A 15,011-nucleotide genomic window follows, 5' to 3' on the forward strand; every position below is an offset into this window, starting at 1 on the left:
GCTAGAAGGGCTAATGGGATGGAAGGGGAAGCTAGAGGAGTAATAGAGGAAACTAAATGAGTAGTATATTTGGTAGTGAGAGAATGCTAGGTGCAAGTCAGTTGGATATGTATTTAAAGTTGAGATGAAGTGAGGTAGTTAAGGATGTTGTAACAGATCTGAGAGATTGAGTGAGGAGGGAAAGGGAAGGTAAAGGGTGAGCCAGAGCCTGCAGAGGAAGGAATGCAATGTTGCTAGCATTCGCAACCATCAGAGATGCATCAAATGTTGCTGTCTGTGAACTGTTAAATTTTCAACATGTCAAAAATCCTGCCTTGTGTTTGTCAAATATTGCAAAATATCTGCTGCAGAAATTCTCTTCCATGATCTTGACAAATGCATGCCATCCTGTCTGAACATTTGTGCCCAAAATTAGGCTAAGATGCTCTACACATCCATTTTTTAAAACGGGACTTTTTTTATGTTAGTATTTACCCAAAAAAATATTTTTGTTCAGGGTGACCTGACTCTCCTTTCTGTATGTGATTTGTGAAAAATATGTCCTAACACCAGTACAAGCTATACTATCTAAGAGGGCTGTAAGTTCCCTACTAACAGTCAGAGAGTCCTTGCAGATGAGATCATTTGTACCAACATGAATGAAAACAGATCTGTACTTCCTTACCTTAATGCATTCTAAGGCTTGTCTCACATCCTTTTTTTTTGCTCCTGGCAAGCTTAGCTTTATTCAGTGTTCATCATAATTTCTGCAAATGTATATATCAGTTCCTCTAATAATTGAATCTCCAATTACAAGAATATCTTTTCTGACCAGATCTGAAGCATCTTCAACTTCTAATACAGTAATATTTGCTCTATCAATTGTTAAAAAGGAATGAACTTCATCACCATTAGTCTTATTAATCCCACTGTTTTCATTTTGTGTTATATTTGCAAGCATACAATTCTCATTCATCTGGCTTTGTACATCTCCAGTTTGTACCATGTTGTCAATGTCTTTCTTTCTCATCTTTTTTCTTACAGTAATGTTCTTCAGTCCTTCCACATTCAATTTTGATTTATTCCTTTTCACTTGCCCCATGCCTCTTTTTTTTCTACCTTCTGTTTTGCAAAAATTCTGCTTTTCTATAGACTGAAGGTTTTCTGATAGAAAAATGTTGTCAGTCCTTGTAGTCTGTGTGTTGTTTAACAAAGCAGTATCTTGTTGGTATGTATTCTCTCTCTACTTTACTGACATTTATCTGTTTCTTTTTGCTTCCTTTTTATTTGTTGTGAACATCTTCCTTTCTTTCTTTTTTATTTCCTTCTAAACATTCTGAATCCTCAGACTGCTGAATACCTGCAAACAGAATTCCAAACTTGTCAGGCATTGTCTTGTTTCATAACGGTTGAACGATCTTTATAGAAAATGAACACATCCTTTCCTAATTGTACTTTATTTGCTCTTTGAATGACATTATTTCACCAGACCAATCATTATTATATGTAACAATGGTTCTCCAAGCCGTGCCAATTGCTATTGTCATCAGTAAGTCTGGATGTATTACTAAAGTTAAGGAAATCATCCAACTGTGAGCATGAGGAACACTGATCAGTGTTATCGGGTGTTACTTTTAAATATACATAGCGTTTATTACACTGTATGAGATATTTGTGCTTTAGAAAATCATTAATGGCCAACTCATTTAAGGAATCCATACTCGGCTTCAAGAGAATAAAAAACACTATAAAAGAAAAGAATAACCAAAATCAGTAACCACAGAATTCGCAGGATAATCAAAATCAGTAACCACAGAATTCGTAGGATCATAGGAAGTTATTAGGCAAATGGCCCTAGGGCCCTTACAAGCCTAACCAAATTCTACCCTTATTTCCACAGTCAGCACCTATTGCCCCTGTCCAAGAGGGACATACGTGGAACCCCCAGGGTGAATTTACAGTTACCCATCAAATTGTCCCGATCGCATTTGAAGAGGGTCAGTGAGGTGCTGTGTTTGACATGAAGTGGGAGTCTGTTCCAAAGCTGTGGTAACTTGTGGGAGACAAATCTGTCCCTCCAGCAGGTTCTATTAATGTCACATACCAGGTCAAGGTCTTTAGAGCAAGTAACCCAGATATGCACCATTTCCAATAAAGCAGAGTTAGAGATTGCCTTATATGCAAGGCAGAGATCGCCTCTTGAGTAGTGTGTATGAAACAGAATAAAGTGACAGTGATTTCAAACAGTTCACATAGAACAGATGCTGAAGACCTTGAATTTTCCTTGTGAGGAACCTTTGATCTCTGCAATTGCTTGAAAAGATACATACCAAAAGGGGTGTTGTACTCAGTTATTGGCCTGATGATTGAAGATTACAGGGAGGTTATAATTTCTTTTTTTCTGGAGGCAATGCCCTTACGTATGAAATGAGCAATATAGAATGCCTTTGTTACCACTGTGGAGATGTGGTGATCAAAGGTAAGGTTGCTGTCAACCTGTGTGCCCAGGGCTCACACCACTGGGTGTATACTTAGGGTGTGGCTATTGATGTGGTAGTTAGCAGGAACACTGCTCTTACTGAAAGGGATGGTAATACATTTTTTTGCATTGAGATTAAGGCCATGACTTTGGCACCAATCATTTGTTTATGTAAGACCCTCTTTTAGAATGTTGACATCATTTGGCAAATCTAATACCGCTCCCAGTTTGCAGTTATCAGCAAACTTTCTCAGCCACAGACCTTTAGTTTTTGCTTGTACTTCGGAGGAATAGATTCCAAAGAGTAGAGGTCCCAGGACTGATTCCTGTGGAACATCTCTGGTTACAGGTCTGCTGTGGGAGGTGGATTCCTCTACTTATGACTATATGTGTTCTATCAGTGAGCCAGTTAGTGACCCACCTAATGATATTTATTTATTTGTTTTACATTTGTTGACCGGGAATGTCTGACTGAGCCGAAGCCCTTTTTCAGCAGAGGCCTGGGGAGAAAAGCTCCAGTACATACATATAACATTTAGTCATTGATTACAGATATTATACAAGTGGCATTTTGAGAGTTTACAGATTACCTTTAGTCATCATACAAATATTATTTTAGTAGAAAAAATGTTAAAAACAGCTGGATTACAGCCATAATGATTTTTCAGAAAAGTAGTAGTTAGTATCAAAAAGCAGCATAGGAGTAAAAAAGTGTTTTTTTTTTTGCAATTTATCAAACAGGATACAGTTCAGGTATAATGAAGAGGAAGACTCTGATTAGGAAGGTGAAGTCGAGAGTTTTCAAGGAAGGGCATATATGGGTTGATACCTAGCTGGGTGAATTTGTTAATGATGCCTGGATTGGGGATAGTGCCAAAAGCCTTGGATAAGTCTAGGCAGGCGGTACGCACAGATTTCCCCTTGTCCAGGACCTTGGTGACTGTCTTGAAGAAGTCTACCAGGTTTAACAGGTATGATCTCCTTTTGACAAATCCAAACTGAGTAGGGTCAAGTGTTTGGAGATTACCTATATCTTTGTTGATAAGGTCCCTGATAAGGTCCATGATGATTTGCTTCATGGCCTTGCAGATAAGGCTATTCAGGCTAATAGGTCTATAGAAGGCAAAATGTTGCTTAAGGCTAGGGGACATAACTGCCTGAGACACATAATCTGAGAGCTCAGTCAAGTTTCTCTTCATATTCTCCAGAGAGGTACGTCACAAGTCGTTCACACCAACATAGACTATAATGGAGTCATAACATCACTTGCTGTTGAGAAGCCTGAGTGCATGTGTGATATGGTGGATCCTAGCCTGACAAATAGCTGTGACCTTTTCCTTATCCAGTTTAGTGAGAGGGAAATGTGTGTGTCTCACAATGGAATCACCTATGACTAATATATTTCGTTTTGTGTTTTACCTTATGGACTTGACAGGTGAGACACTGGTGCATGAGCTATTATGTGTATTGTGTTCTGCAGAGGAAGTATTATGTGTAGCGTGCTTGTGTTTGTGAGGTCTCTGGTGTTTAGCTATGTTTCTGATGGGAACCTCCACATATGAATGTATGTGTGATATGTGTTTTGGTGGAGTAGGAGGTGAGGTGTACATGCTGACAATCCCGCTCATTGTCATATGTACTGACTGGTGTGTGAAAGAGCATGGATTCAAACTTCTTAATATAGTTGCATCTCTCACATGTTGAGTTTGTGTGGACTAGGAGTAGATGGTTATAGATGAAGATGAGGCAGTTGCTACACTGCCTGAGGATGCCCTTGTCGACCAAGCTGGAGAAACTGTGGGAAATTGTCCATTCATAGTGTTAGGTAGATTTATATGGTCAGTAAAAGAGGGAATGGCTAGTGTGTGAGAGGTGTGTTGGTACCTCTGAGGGTAGGTTTAGTGTTCCACCTGACAGTAGAGCAGGGCTACAAAAAACCTCTGGAGGACCACCAGCAAAGTGCTAAGGGAAAATTTAACAAGCAAAACGTTTGCGTCTATAACCACTAACGGTAACCACCACTACGTGGCAGTGCATGATGGTGCACCACACACAAACAAGTGCAAATGTGGGAGTCAAATAACACAAGAAATAAGCCTTTTACCTCAAACTGGCCAATAAGAATACTCTCTTTGAGCTCTAGTCCAATCACCCTCGATTAGATGGGACCCAGACAGCACTCTCTTCCAAGAAGGGTGCAGAAGGGCGTTCAGCAACAAGAATAGCTTGAATTTGATGCTCAGAGGTTAGAAAACAGCCCCAGAAACAGCCAACCTGGAACTGGGCAATGTTACAGCTGATCTAGTCAAATACAGATGCAGTAAAATGTGGCGAGAAACAGTTCAGACAATTCAGACAGCAGAATGCAAATACCAATTAAAAGTATAATATAAGAGCAAAAGCAGGCACTTATAGTTAGTTGGAAGCAACAGATGCCTCAGATCTTTCAGTATCTCAGTGAAGAGATGGTTTTAATGCTCAAATGCTACCAAACTGTCCAGATTCAGCAAGTCTGAATCTGACCTATGCTATAAAATGCAGAAGTACTAGAAATCTGAAGTGCATAAAATCAAAATCACAACAGCAAAAAACAATTTAAATAAAGCAGCAATTCCCAGTTTAGAAGGGTGTAGGCCACAGTGTAGACCTCAACTCTTCTAATATAAAATAACTGGTTTGGAGCCAAAGTGCTTAAACCAGAACTAAGACACTTTCAGAATAACAGACATAATGAACCTTCAAGCAGCCATTTCCAGCTTAGAAGGGTGTAGGTTATATTCTTTTGCTACAAGAGTTTAGACCACAAATCTTCCTAATGTAAAATAAGTGGTTTGGATCCCAAGTGCTGTGTTCGATAACTAGACATATTCTGCACCACACTTTATCCTTGCATGTGATAACCTCATATAGAGGCTTTAATCTTCCTTGTGCAGCTCAGCCTGGGATAGCTGAGTCTCTTCATTTTCCTGTCTGCTTTTAGAAGCCAGATGGCTGTGAGATATCTCTGTCATCATCTGTCCTTTTCCTGGAGGATAGTTTCTGAGCGATGGGCAGTTGTGGGACGTATCTGATTTCCATCTTCACTGAGGTAAGAAAGAAAGAACAGATGGGACTGTCTGGTGCTACCTTTATGTTTGGAGTATGTGTACACCTCGTGGAACGTGGAGTTAATCTGATCGAGAAGGTGGGGGAAGGGTGTACTCCTCTGGAAGTCTTGCTGGATGTCAGGCATCCTTCTGCAGCAGATTTCCCTCCCATGATGACTACAGTTCTGATGCTACTAGGAATGCCTCCTGTGCTTTCTTCTTTACTTATTAGAGAGACTGCTCTGATAGTCTTACTTTAGTGACTAAATCTACTTCTGCAGGTTGTAATTCATGGCAGTGTCTGTTTTGTTACTTTAAAGTTTGTTTATTGACTTGGGTTTCTATGTTAACCATGTACGTGAATGGTTCCAGGTACTTTTTTTTCTGCTGTGACATAGACTGCAAAGAGTTTATACATAACTATATAAATTAGGTATCTAAGTAAGTACATCAGTAAAGAATGCTTGCTGATTCTCTGTCTTTACTGTTACAGGCTCGGGGATCCCTGAAATGAAGACAATTCTTCGAGGAGTTGTATTAAAAGAATACCTCACATTTAAAACCTTTATTGCAAAAGTCATAGGCCTGACCTGTGCCCTTGGTAGTGGCATGCCTTTGGGCAAAGAGGTGAGTTTGCTAATGACTGAGTGATTGTTTCATAAACCATAATCTTGTTATTATTATATATTTGTAAGCGTTAAGAATTGAAGTTCAGGGCAGTATCATACATATTTACAGTTATCACCAAGCTAGAAGTGTTGTGGGAGTAAATATAGACTCACTTTGATAGTTTATTTATGTATACTTTGATGGCAAAAAAGTCCATTTGCAGTGGAGGCCTGTAAAGAAAGTTTGCCCAAACCCCAATATGCTGTTTTCCATTTTTGATGGGGTGAAATTATTTCATACATTCATGCATTAATTTTCTGGCACCTATTTTAACCTGTTAAGGGTTGTGGGAGAGTCAGAACATATCCCAGCAAAAAGCATGCACAAGGCATGGATCCATTTCTGGATATGATCTCAGTCCACTGCAGTGGGAGCTTGCACACACATGCATATACATTCAGAAGCACATACACACACACACAGCCCTGTAGACAATTTATAGGAATGCATATTCAAATTGTGAGCTTGCCTTTATGATGTGGGAAGAAACCAGAGGCTCTCGGAAAAGTGCACATAGACATGAGAGAACATGCAGTGCACATATAAGACACCCTAACCAGTGCAGTAAAGCAGCAGTGCTGATGTACCACTGTGCCATTATCGGAGGGAATCATTTTTGATAATACTTTGTACTGTGTAAGTTTATACAAAATACCTAGTACTCACTGCATTATTACATGAATGACATATGATGGAGTAACAAATTAGAATCAGTCACATGTTGTAGATTATGCAGCTGCTGTATGTTTGTCTCAGAAGTTGATTTATCTGTAATACATTTGAGATCATTCATTTAAAATGTATTATACAGAATTTGAGCTACTTAGGGCTCTGTGAGTAACACACATTTTTGGGTAAAGCATGCAGCTGAAATGATAACCAGTATAACACTGTCGGCAATTTACTGGTCATTGCATTTCTTTGATATGAATGTCAGGCATAATAATTACCTCAGTGGATACAGAATGGAATGACGAACCACTGTTTGAAAATATCTTAAAATAATGAATGGTTCAAAAGTCAAAAAGGCTTAAGTGAAAACATCATTCCCCTTGTTCTGAATCCAAATCTAGAAGTACTTCAGTGCTTGAAGTAGTTTGCAAAGTGAAAATGGTTTGACAGTATTAACTGATACAGGGCGATTATCATTAGTAGGACATTATTAAAAGAGTATGTATTTTTTGTTTTGCTTTCTGTTGTTTTGCATAACCCCCTGCCCTTTTAATCCACGTCTAAATCCACCTCTTCCACCCATTTAGAAATGTATATTCTCTGATAACACCGCACTCCTATACTTCACAAGCACAAGACAGAATTAAATACAGATTAAGCAGATTTGAGATAAGAGGAATTTGGTGACAAAAGATGTACCTTTTTTCATCCATATCTCTATATACTTGTCTGTTGCAGGAAGAACTGAAATAACTGGTTGTCCTTGCATATCATGTGCATTAATTTTGAGTTTTCAATAAATATACAGCATCCTAGATTAGATATTTACCTAATGAAATGTATTGCTCTTTATAAAGTCTAGTCGAGGTTGTGGTGGTAATTTCTAGAAGTCTAGCTCTACCTTCTATGTCATGAAGTAAGACTCCATCTTATAAAATGTTCCACTCTCTTTATTATAAAGTATACAATGGACAAACTTATTCAAGTGTGTGACCATATTACAAAGTATCCAAAAGTATCCAAGGCAAAGCAAGACAGTCTGTAGATAAAATATCAAATAACCCAAAAGCAGAGTAACACTGTAAAAAGGCACAACATCCAAACACGTAAATCCAAGTATAAAACTCCTTTATTGTACAATGGTAAGCGCTTTCACGGTTGAACAAAACCGCTTCATCAGACAAGGAATGATGAAACTAAATATCTTATATACATACACAATAAAATCAATTAAAATTCCCTCCAAAACTGTTAAAGGGACATGAACAAAAATCAGCCCTTATCTAGCTTCTTCATTTTCAGTAGAGGCTTGACAGATATAAATTCATTCAAGCCATATTGTTTATGTGCTGCAAGTCTAAAAATCCACTGTAGTTCAATACTTTCAGTATTAGACACAATGAGGCCTAATCTATTAGATTTATGCATGACATGAAGGACTGCTTTTGGGTTCTTTGATATTTTATCTACAGACTATCTTGCTTTGCCTTGTTGGGAGACTTTTGGATACTTTCAGTAACATGGCAGCAGGTAACACTGTTAATACTATGAATGTAGATGGTTTGGAAGTTACAAGCAACAATAGACTATCGACATTTATGACTAGCCAGCTTAACCCTTTGCTTACTGGTGATCTGAGCGGAGATGCTTCAGATATTCCTAATCGTTGTGATACTGGACCACATTTTCGGGACATTAAACGAAACATAGGAAATTACATGTACCATTTTAAAAGATTACAGTGCCAGAGGTTCCATTTAGATGCTTGTATCAGCATGAATGTGATTCCAACAGGTCTCCGGGTTTTGACAATGCCTACTTATGGAAATACCTATCCACAATTGTTGGCCCAGTGGCAGCGTGTTAATTTGGAGACAAGCATATCATATCTGCTTCTCCTAATTGATTTCTTTTCACCCATTGAGAATGAGCTTGTGGAGAAAGTCCAGCTCAGCCAACGAGAACTGGTAAATCTTCTGGGAGAGGAAGCAGTGGAACTATATTTTAATGAACTATTTGACAAAATTAATCATTATGAGGGCCATCTTTTAGTTCAAGAAAAGAAGAAACTAAATCGAGATTTATATGATTTTGCTCACAACCATGTTTTTACATGGCCAGGAGAGAACGGAACCCACAGCAGACTGATTCCACTAATCAGGTGGTTGCTGGAGTGAGTGCCTCACAACAATTGGATCCACTGGAAGGGAGACCACAGAGTGAAGTTACTGATGTGATGTCACCGGTACTTACTACTTCAGTTTACTCGACATCATTGGGTGACAGGTTCAGGAAGAGACCAACACTAACTCTGTGACTACTTCTATGAATGTCTCTAATGCAAACAGTGTAGTTCAATGTAAGATAATTACTCCTACGAGACGGGAACAGGATTTTCCGCAGCTCCCTCTTCCATTTAGTCCAGTGAGATGGAATTCTGTCAAACAGGACTATCGGTGTACAGCTCAGAAATGGAAAGAGCCGCCAGCAACTTTTCTGAAACAAACTTTGAAAAAGATGTGGAACTTGAGAGATGCTGATTGATTTGGAATATCTCCAGGTACTCTCTTAAACAATATGATAAGTCGTTGTTAAATCGAGGTTTAGGCTTTATTCTTTCTACAAAGTTTTACATTATTCAAACACTTACTGAACTGAGACTCTTTGCACGTAATTTATGTTTAAAATTGATGTTTGATGACAATACCGCAATGAACAATGTCAACTTCAGGAAACCTAGTGTGTTTGTACTGCCCATGCCCAACCATATAGATGTTTTTATTAGAGCATGTGAGAGAGACTTTTACAATCTTTTAAGTGAGAGTGAAACATTGAGATATCTTAATTTATCTAAGAATGAGTTGAGAGCTCTGACCGAATTGCGTGAAAATGCTGAGATTGTGATACACCCCTCAGATAAAGGGGGACCGATTATGATACTTGATACAGAGTATTATTATACTATTGTTATTGCTATGCTTTCTGATAGATCTACGTATAAGGAAGTTCAGCTATGTGATATTGATAAAATGAAACAATGTGTAGATGCTGCGATAAGTGAGTGCTTTTATATGGGCTTATTTGAGAAATAGTTTTTTGAATATCTAACTGTGGATGAACCATTAATACCACAAGTGCATGGTCTTCCTAAGATCCATAGGCTTGCTACTTTGCCTCCCTTTAGGCCGATTGTGGCTGGAAGTGGATGGTTGACTGAACCATTGTCCATTTATTTGGACACACAACTAAAGATAGTTCTGAATCAATATCCAATAGTATTGCGTGATGCACAACATTTTTTAATTGATCTGTATGAATATATAAAAACACAGGGAGAATGTGATTTTGAATTATTGGCTACGCTGGATGTAACCTCACTATTTACATGTATACCCAACGAGGATGGAATTTGTATGGTAAGAAGTGCATTATGTAAAAGCATACAGTTTTCAGATGATAGGACTGATTTTTTATATATGCATTTAGAATTAGTTCTGGAGTATAATGTATTTTATTTGTAGACAAGTATTATTGGCAAACAGCTGGCGTTGCTATGGGCACCAGCTGCGCCACCGCTTATGCCAGTATTGTTATGATGGAGTGGGAGCAGAATAATATTTTGAGTACATCTGAATTGGCGGCATTTTATTGCTGCTTTATAGATTAACTCTTCATTGGATGGAGAGGCAATGCACATGAGTTTAATGGTTTTCTTGAAAAATTATATAATAGCAGTCATTTTTTGAAATTTAAATCCAATGAATCTGCAAGTATGATAGAGTTTTTAGATGTTTCTGTTATGTTTAATGAAAGTAATCTTTCAACCAAAGTGCATAGAAAGCCATGCTACACTCCCTCTTTCCTCCATCGTACCAGCGTGCATCCTGGTCATGTATTTTCCAACATCATGGTGGGTCAACAGATGAGGGTGTCATGGCTGTCATGTAAGGAATGTGATTTTAAAAATGAAATGGAATATTTACATGATGCTTTTATACAGAGAGGATATTCCTCATATGAAATTTCTAAAGCTTTTAATAAAGTACAGGCTGAGAGTAGTGGGTGAGCTAAGCCATTTTTTTCAGATAGGTCGCCTGCACAAGTTGTATCAGGTGATTTTAATACTAAATACATGGCTGGGGATAGATTACCTATTGTGTTATCTTTTTCGAGCGATGATGACAATATAAAAAAGGTGATTTTTGACAATTGGCAAATTTTGTTGGTTGATTCTAAAACTAGTGATATAGTGGGACATGAACCCAAGTTTGTCTTTAAAAATAAAAGAAGTTTGAAGTGACTTTTGTGCTATCCTAAGTTTTACAAAGTACCTTTAGTAGCTACAGGAACACACAAGTGTGGTTACTGTAATTTCTGTGAGTTCATTGATGAGTTTAGTTTTTTAAACATCTAGCCACTGGTAAATTATGGGAACTGAGATGTTGGGCAGATTGTAACACTACTGATTTAATTTATGTGGCTCATTGTGTTACATGTTTCCATTTTTATGTGGGGAAAACGAATCGGTCTTTGAGAATAAGAATTAAGGGACCATGACGATTGCACTAGGAAATCTTTTACTTACAGTGCATTGGCCAAACACACATTAGAATATGGATCTGACCATAGGTTCCTTTTTCAAGTCCATGTCATGCATAAATCTAATAGATTAGGCCCCATTGTGTCTAATACTGAAAGTATTGAACTACAGTGGATTTTTAGACTTGCAGCACATAAACAATATGGCTTGAATGAATTTGTATCTGTCAAGCCCGTATTGAAAATGAAGAAGCTAGGCAAGGCTGATTTTTGTTCATGTCCCTTTAAGAGTTTCGAAGGGAATTTTAATTGATTTTATTGTGTATGTATATAAGGTGTTTAGTTTCATCATTCCTTGTCTGATGAAGTGATTTTGTTCAACCGTGAAAGCGCTTACCATTGTACAATAAAGGATTTTTATACTTGGATTTATGTGTTTGGATGTTGTGCCTTTTTACAGTGTTACTCTGCTTTTGGGTTCTTTGATATTACAAAGTGTGTAATTCATAAACATTTTGAAGTCTACAGGCATATTACAAAGTGTGCAATGCATTAACGTATTAGTGAGTATACACTGTACAAGTACTATGTCACTTTTTTCACAGCTGTGCAAACATTGTTGATTGCAAAGGACCCCCACTACTAAACATTTTTCAAATTTGTTCAGTTATGCATTTAAACGAACAGTAAAGAGATGCATGTTTGTTTTAATTTTGCTTAGGTATACATATAGCTAGGCTGGATGTTATAGAAAACTATTGGCTAATAAATCTAGTTTGTAGTTACATTAAGATGTTAGAAGTGAGACTAAGATTGTAGTTAAAGAACGGTGTTGTAGTACTTGGTTAACACATCCGTATTTGGGAAGGACAGTGTTATAATACTTAGTTAATGCATCAGTATTTGGAAAATATTATAAGATAAAAAAAAAAATCAGATTTGTGTATTTATTACCATAGTAAAAGTGGATGTAAATTGGCTTCAACTTCATCTAACTATATATCCTATTTAGATGTTTGGTGAAACCCTCATCAAAATACTAAGTTTCATTTTACAGCAAGGCAATCAGTGCCTGCCTTTGGCCATTTGCACCTATTTGGCCCAACAGGGTCCCACAATCATGGCCAGTAGCAGCTGTCTAGTTATACGTAGCTGTGACTGCAAAACCTGGTGAAGAAAGTGATGCATACTTAATTCCCTGGACTTCTGCTTTGTTCCACGCACAATCAACACAGTGAATCACAAGGCCTCAAAGATTATGTGAGGCTCTGTGTCTCATTTTTCTCAGTTACCTTTTCATTGAAAAATAATCATAATAAAAACATTTTCGACTTGCAGTAAGAAACAAAAAGTTTGAACATGACACTGAAGTGCTCAGTGTAGTAATGTTTTTTGTAGCGATTCAGTGCTACTGTTGCACTGTAATTTACTCGTGGCACTGAATTTGCAGTATTCAGTACCATGATTAATCAACTTGTATGCAAGAAAAAGCAAACTGACTGGGACATGGACAGTATTGTTCAGACAGGTACAGGATAAGGAGACAGCATAAATATGCCTTTTTCTCAGTAAGTAGTCATTTTTGAAATAAACATTTTTCCACAAATTCCTGACTTGCTGTCTCTCTCCTACATGATATCTGATTGAGAAGCAGCTGCTGTTTTTAATGTATTCCTTTCATAGAATGAATAAAAGTGATGATAACTGTACTGTTTAGCCATTAAGATGCAACTATAAAAAGAACTCCAATAGCTGTCTCAAACAACAAAAAATTTATCAAAAGTGCTTATTGTGGCTATTGTAAATTTCTTTTCCTTTTATAATGGCATTTTGCCAGATTTTACTCATTTTTAACCATTAAAATATAAGTTTGACTATTAATGGTGATGATGCACCATAACATGGATCAGCTAACTGCTACCTAGCCTATAAGCAGCTAGTGTGTAATTGTGGGAGTGACTGAACAGGTGGAAGAGTGTGCTCTCTCTTATGAAGGGCTTGTGGTAAGCTATCAATGGGGTGATTTTTAGGTCCAGTTTATTCATCCATTTGTTTAATTAAAATTTGGACGACTCAGTAAAAGCCTGCTTCTTGTGTGTGCTGCTGTGCTGAGTGTTGTATCTGCCTGCAGAAACTGTAAGCTGAGCACCTGCCTGACCTGCAGTGACTCTTAGTTCATTGTTTACATCATGTAATCTGAAGTTTTCTTTTATGATGTCCTGCTATACTGTTAAAGCAATGTTATTTTCCAGAAGTGGATTAAAAATTATTTTGCATAGCATGTCTGTTCTTGTTTGACATACAGATGTGACTGTACCTTTAATCTAATGTGAGATAGGCATTAGGCAGCATTATAAGTTGTATTTAAGAGTGTTCAGTATTAGGAAACTGTGTTAGTAAGCACAGTACTTGTGTTGCACTATGCTGCATATGATAAAGCATGTAAGAAGGAATAGCAGGTGTACTACAGTACAGCGTGTATGATAGCACAGTAGGGCAATTTTAATTTATTTTTTAAATAATTTTTATTTAGTTTTTAAACTCCAAACATTAAGAAAAAATATGCATTTCTCTGCATACCCACTAGGTATATACACCATTAGTTGCAACTGCTGTATGCTGGCATACCATTTAAAAAGGCAAAAAGCTCTACAGGGAACTTATGCAGATAGAATATGAATGACTATGTTCATAATTCCATTCCTTGTACAGGTGGTCTTTGCCTGTTATTGTTCTTCACTCTTTCAGTTCTTGCTTTTGTTTGTGTCCCCTTACTCCTTTTTCAATATCATTATCCTCTCCTGTTTACCCCCCCCCTCAAGTCTAGCATAAGGGTGATCCTGATTTTGTGCTATTTCCCTACTGTATGCTAATCCATCAGAGGTCTTTCACCTCCCTTCTGGCATCTTAATTCCTTTATAATATACCGCAGAGTATTGGCATTATTTATTTCAGCCTTGTTCACACAGTTGCTCACTATCCTAGATTTCAGTCCTCCTCATTTATCAAAGTCAGCTTCCTTATCCTTCTGTCTTTGCCCTGTTGATGTCTGTCTAACCTTAGTCATTGCAATTCTCGGATATTCTGGAACTCTTATCTCTCCCCAAATGCCTCACCATTCTCTCATTCTCTCACTTCTTTCTACTCCAGTCAGCATGTGTATATTATCCGGACCCCCCTTTCATGTCCACTTTCTTCATGCTTTTGAATCTCCTGACCATTCTCCCATGCCATGCTTGCTTGGCTTGGTTGTTCATTTTGCTTACCTCATGTGATTTACATTTTATCTTTGTGTATGCATGTATGTGTATAAAATTACACTGATGTCCTCTGATGAACGTGTATTCTTTTATGGGAAGTTCGACTCCCCTGAATCTTGTTGTGGCTTTTATTCTTAGCTCTCTGTCTATATGTAAGAGATTTCTTGCCTCCTCTGGGTTTTTAGTTGTTCATCTGCCATATTTATGAGCAGTTTGCAGGGGAATTGTTTGCTGGAGTTCATGGCTGTCCTTTTCATTTCCTGTTTGATTACATTGTCTTCTTGCTTCTTTAATATTTAGTTTTGCTGAGTAACCTGCACACACGTA

The 15,011-nt window shown here is 37.6% G+C and overlaps 1 protein-coding gene across 1 annotated transcript in view; it reads left to right on the forward strand.

Moving 5' to 3' along the window:
- The window catches only part of CLCN2 (chloride voltage-gated channel 2), a 2,181,634-nt gene that overhangs the window by 454,707 nt on the left and 1,711,916 nt on the right, over nt 1-15,011 (forward strand). The window contains 1 exon segment of the mRNA XM_044070805.1: nt 6,038-6,171. Coding sequence (XP_043926740.1) covers nt 6,038-6,171 — 134 coding nt within the window.

This window comes from Protopterus annectens, chromosome 4.part1, assembly GCF_019279795.1.
Source record: "Protopterus annectens isolate FY-2018-M chromosome 4.part1, PAN1.0, whole genome shotgun sequence".
In the NCBI taxonomy this organism is placed as follows: domain Eukaryota; kingdom Metazoa; phylum Chordata; order Ceratodontiformes; family Protopteridae; genus Protopterus; species Protopterus annectens.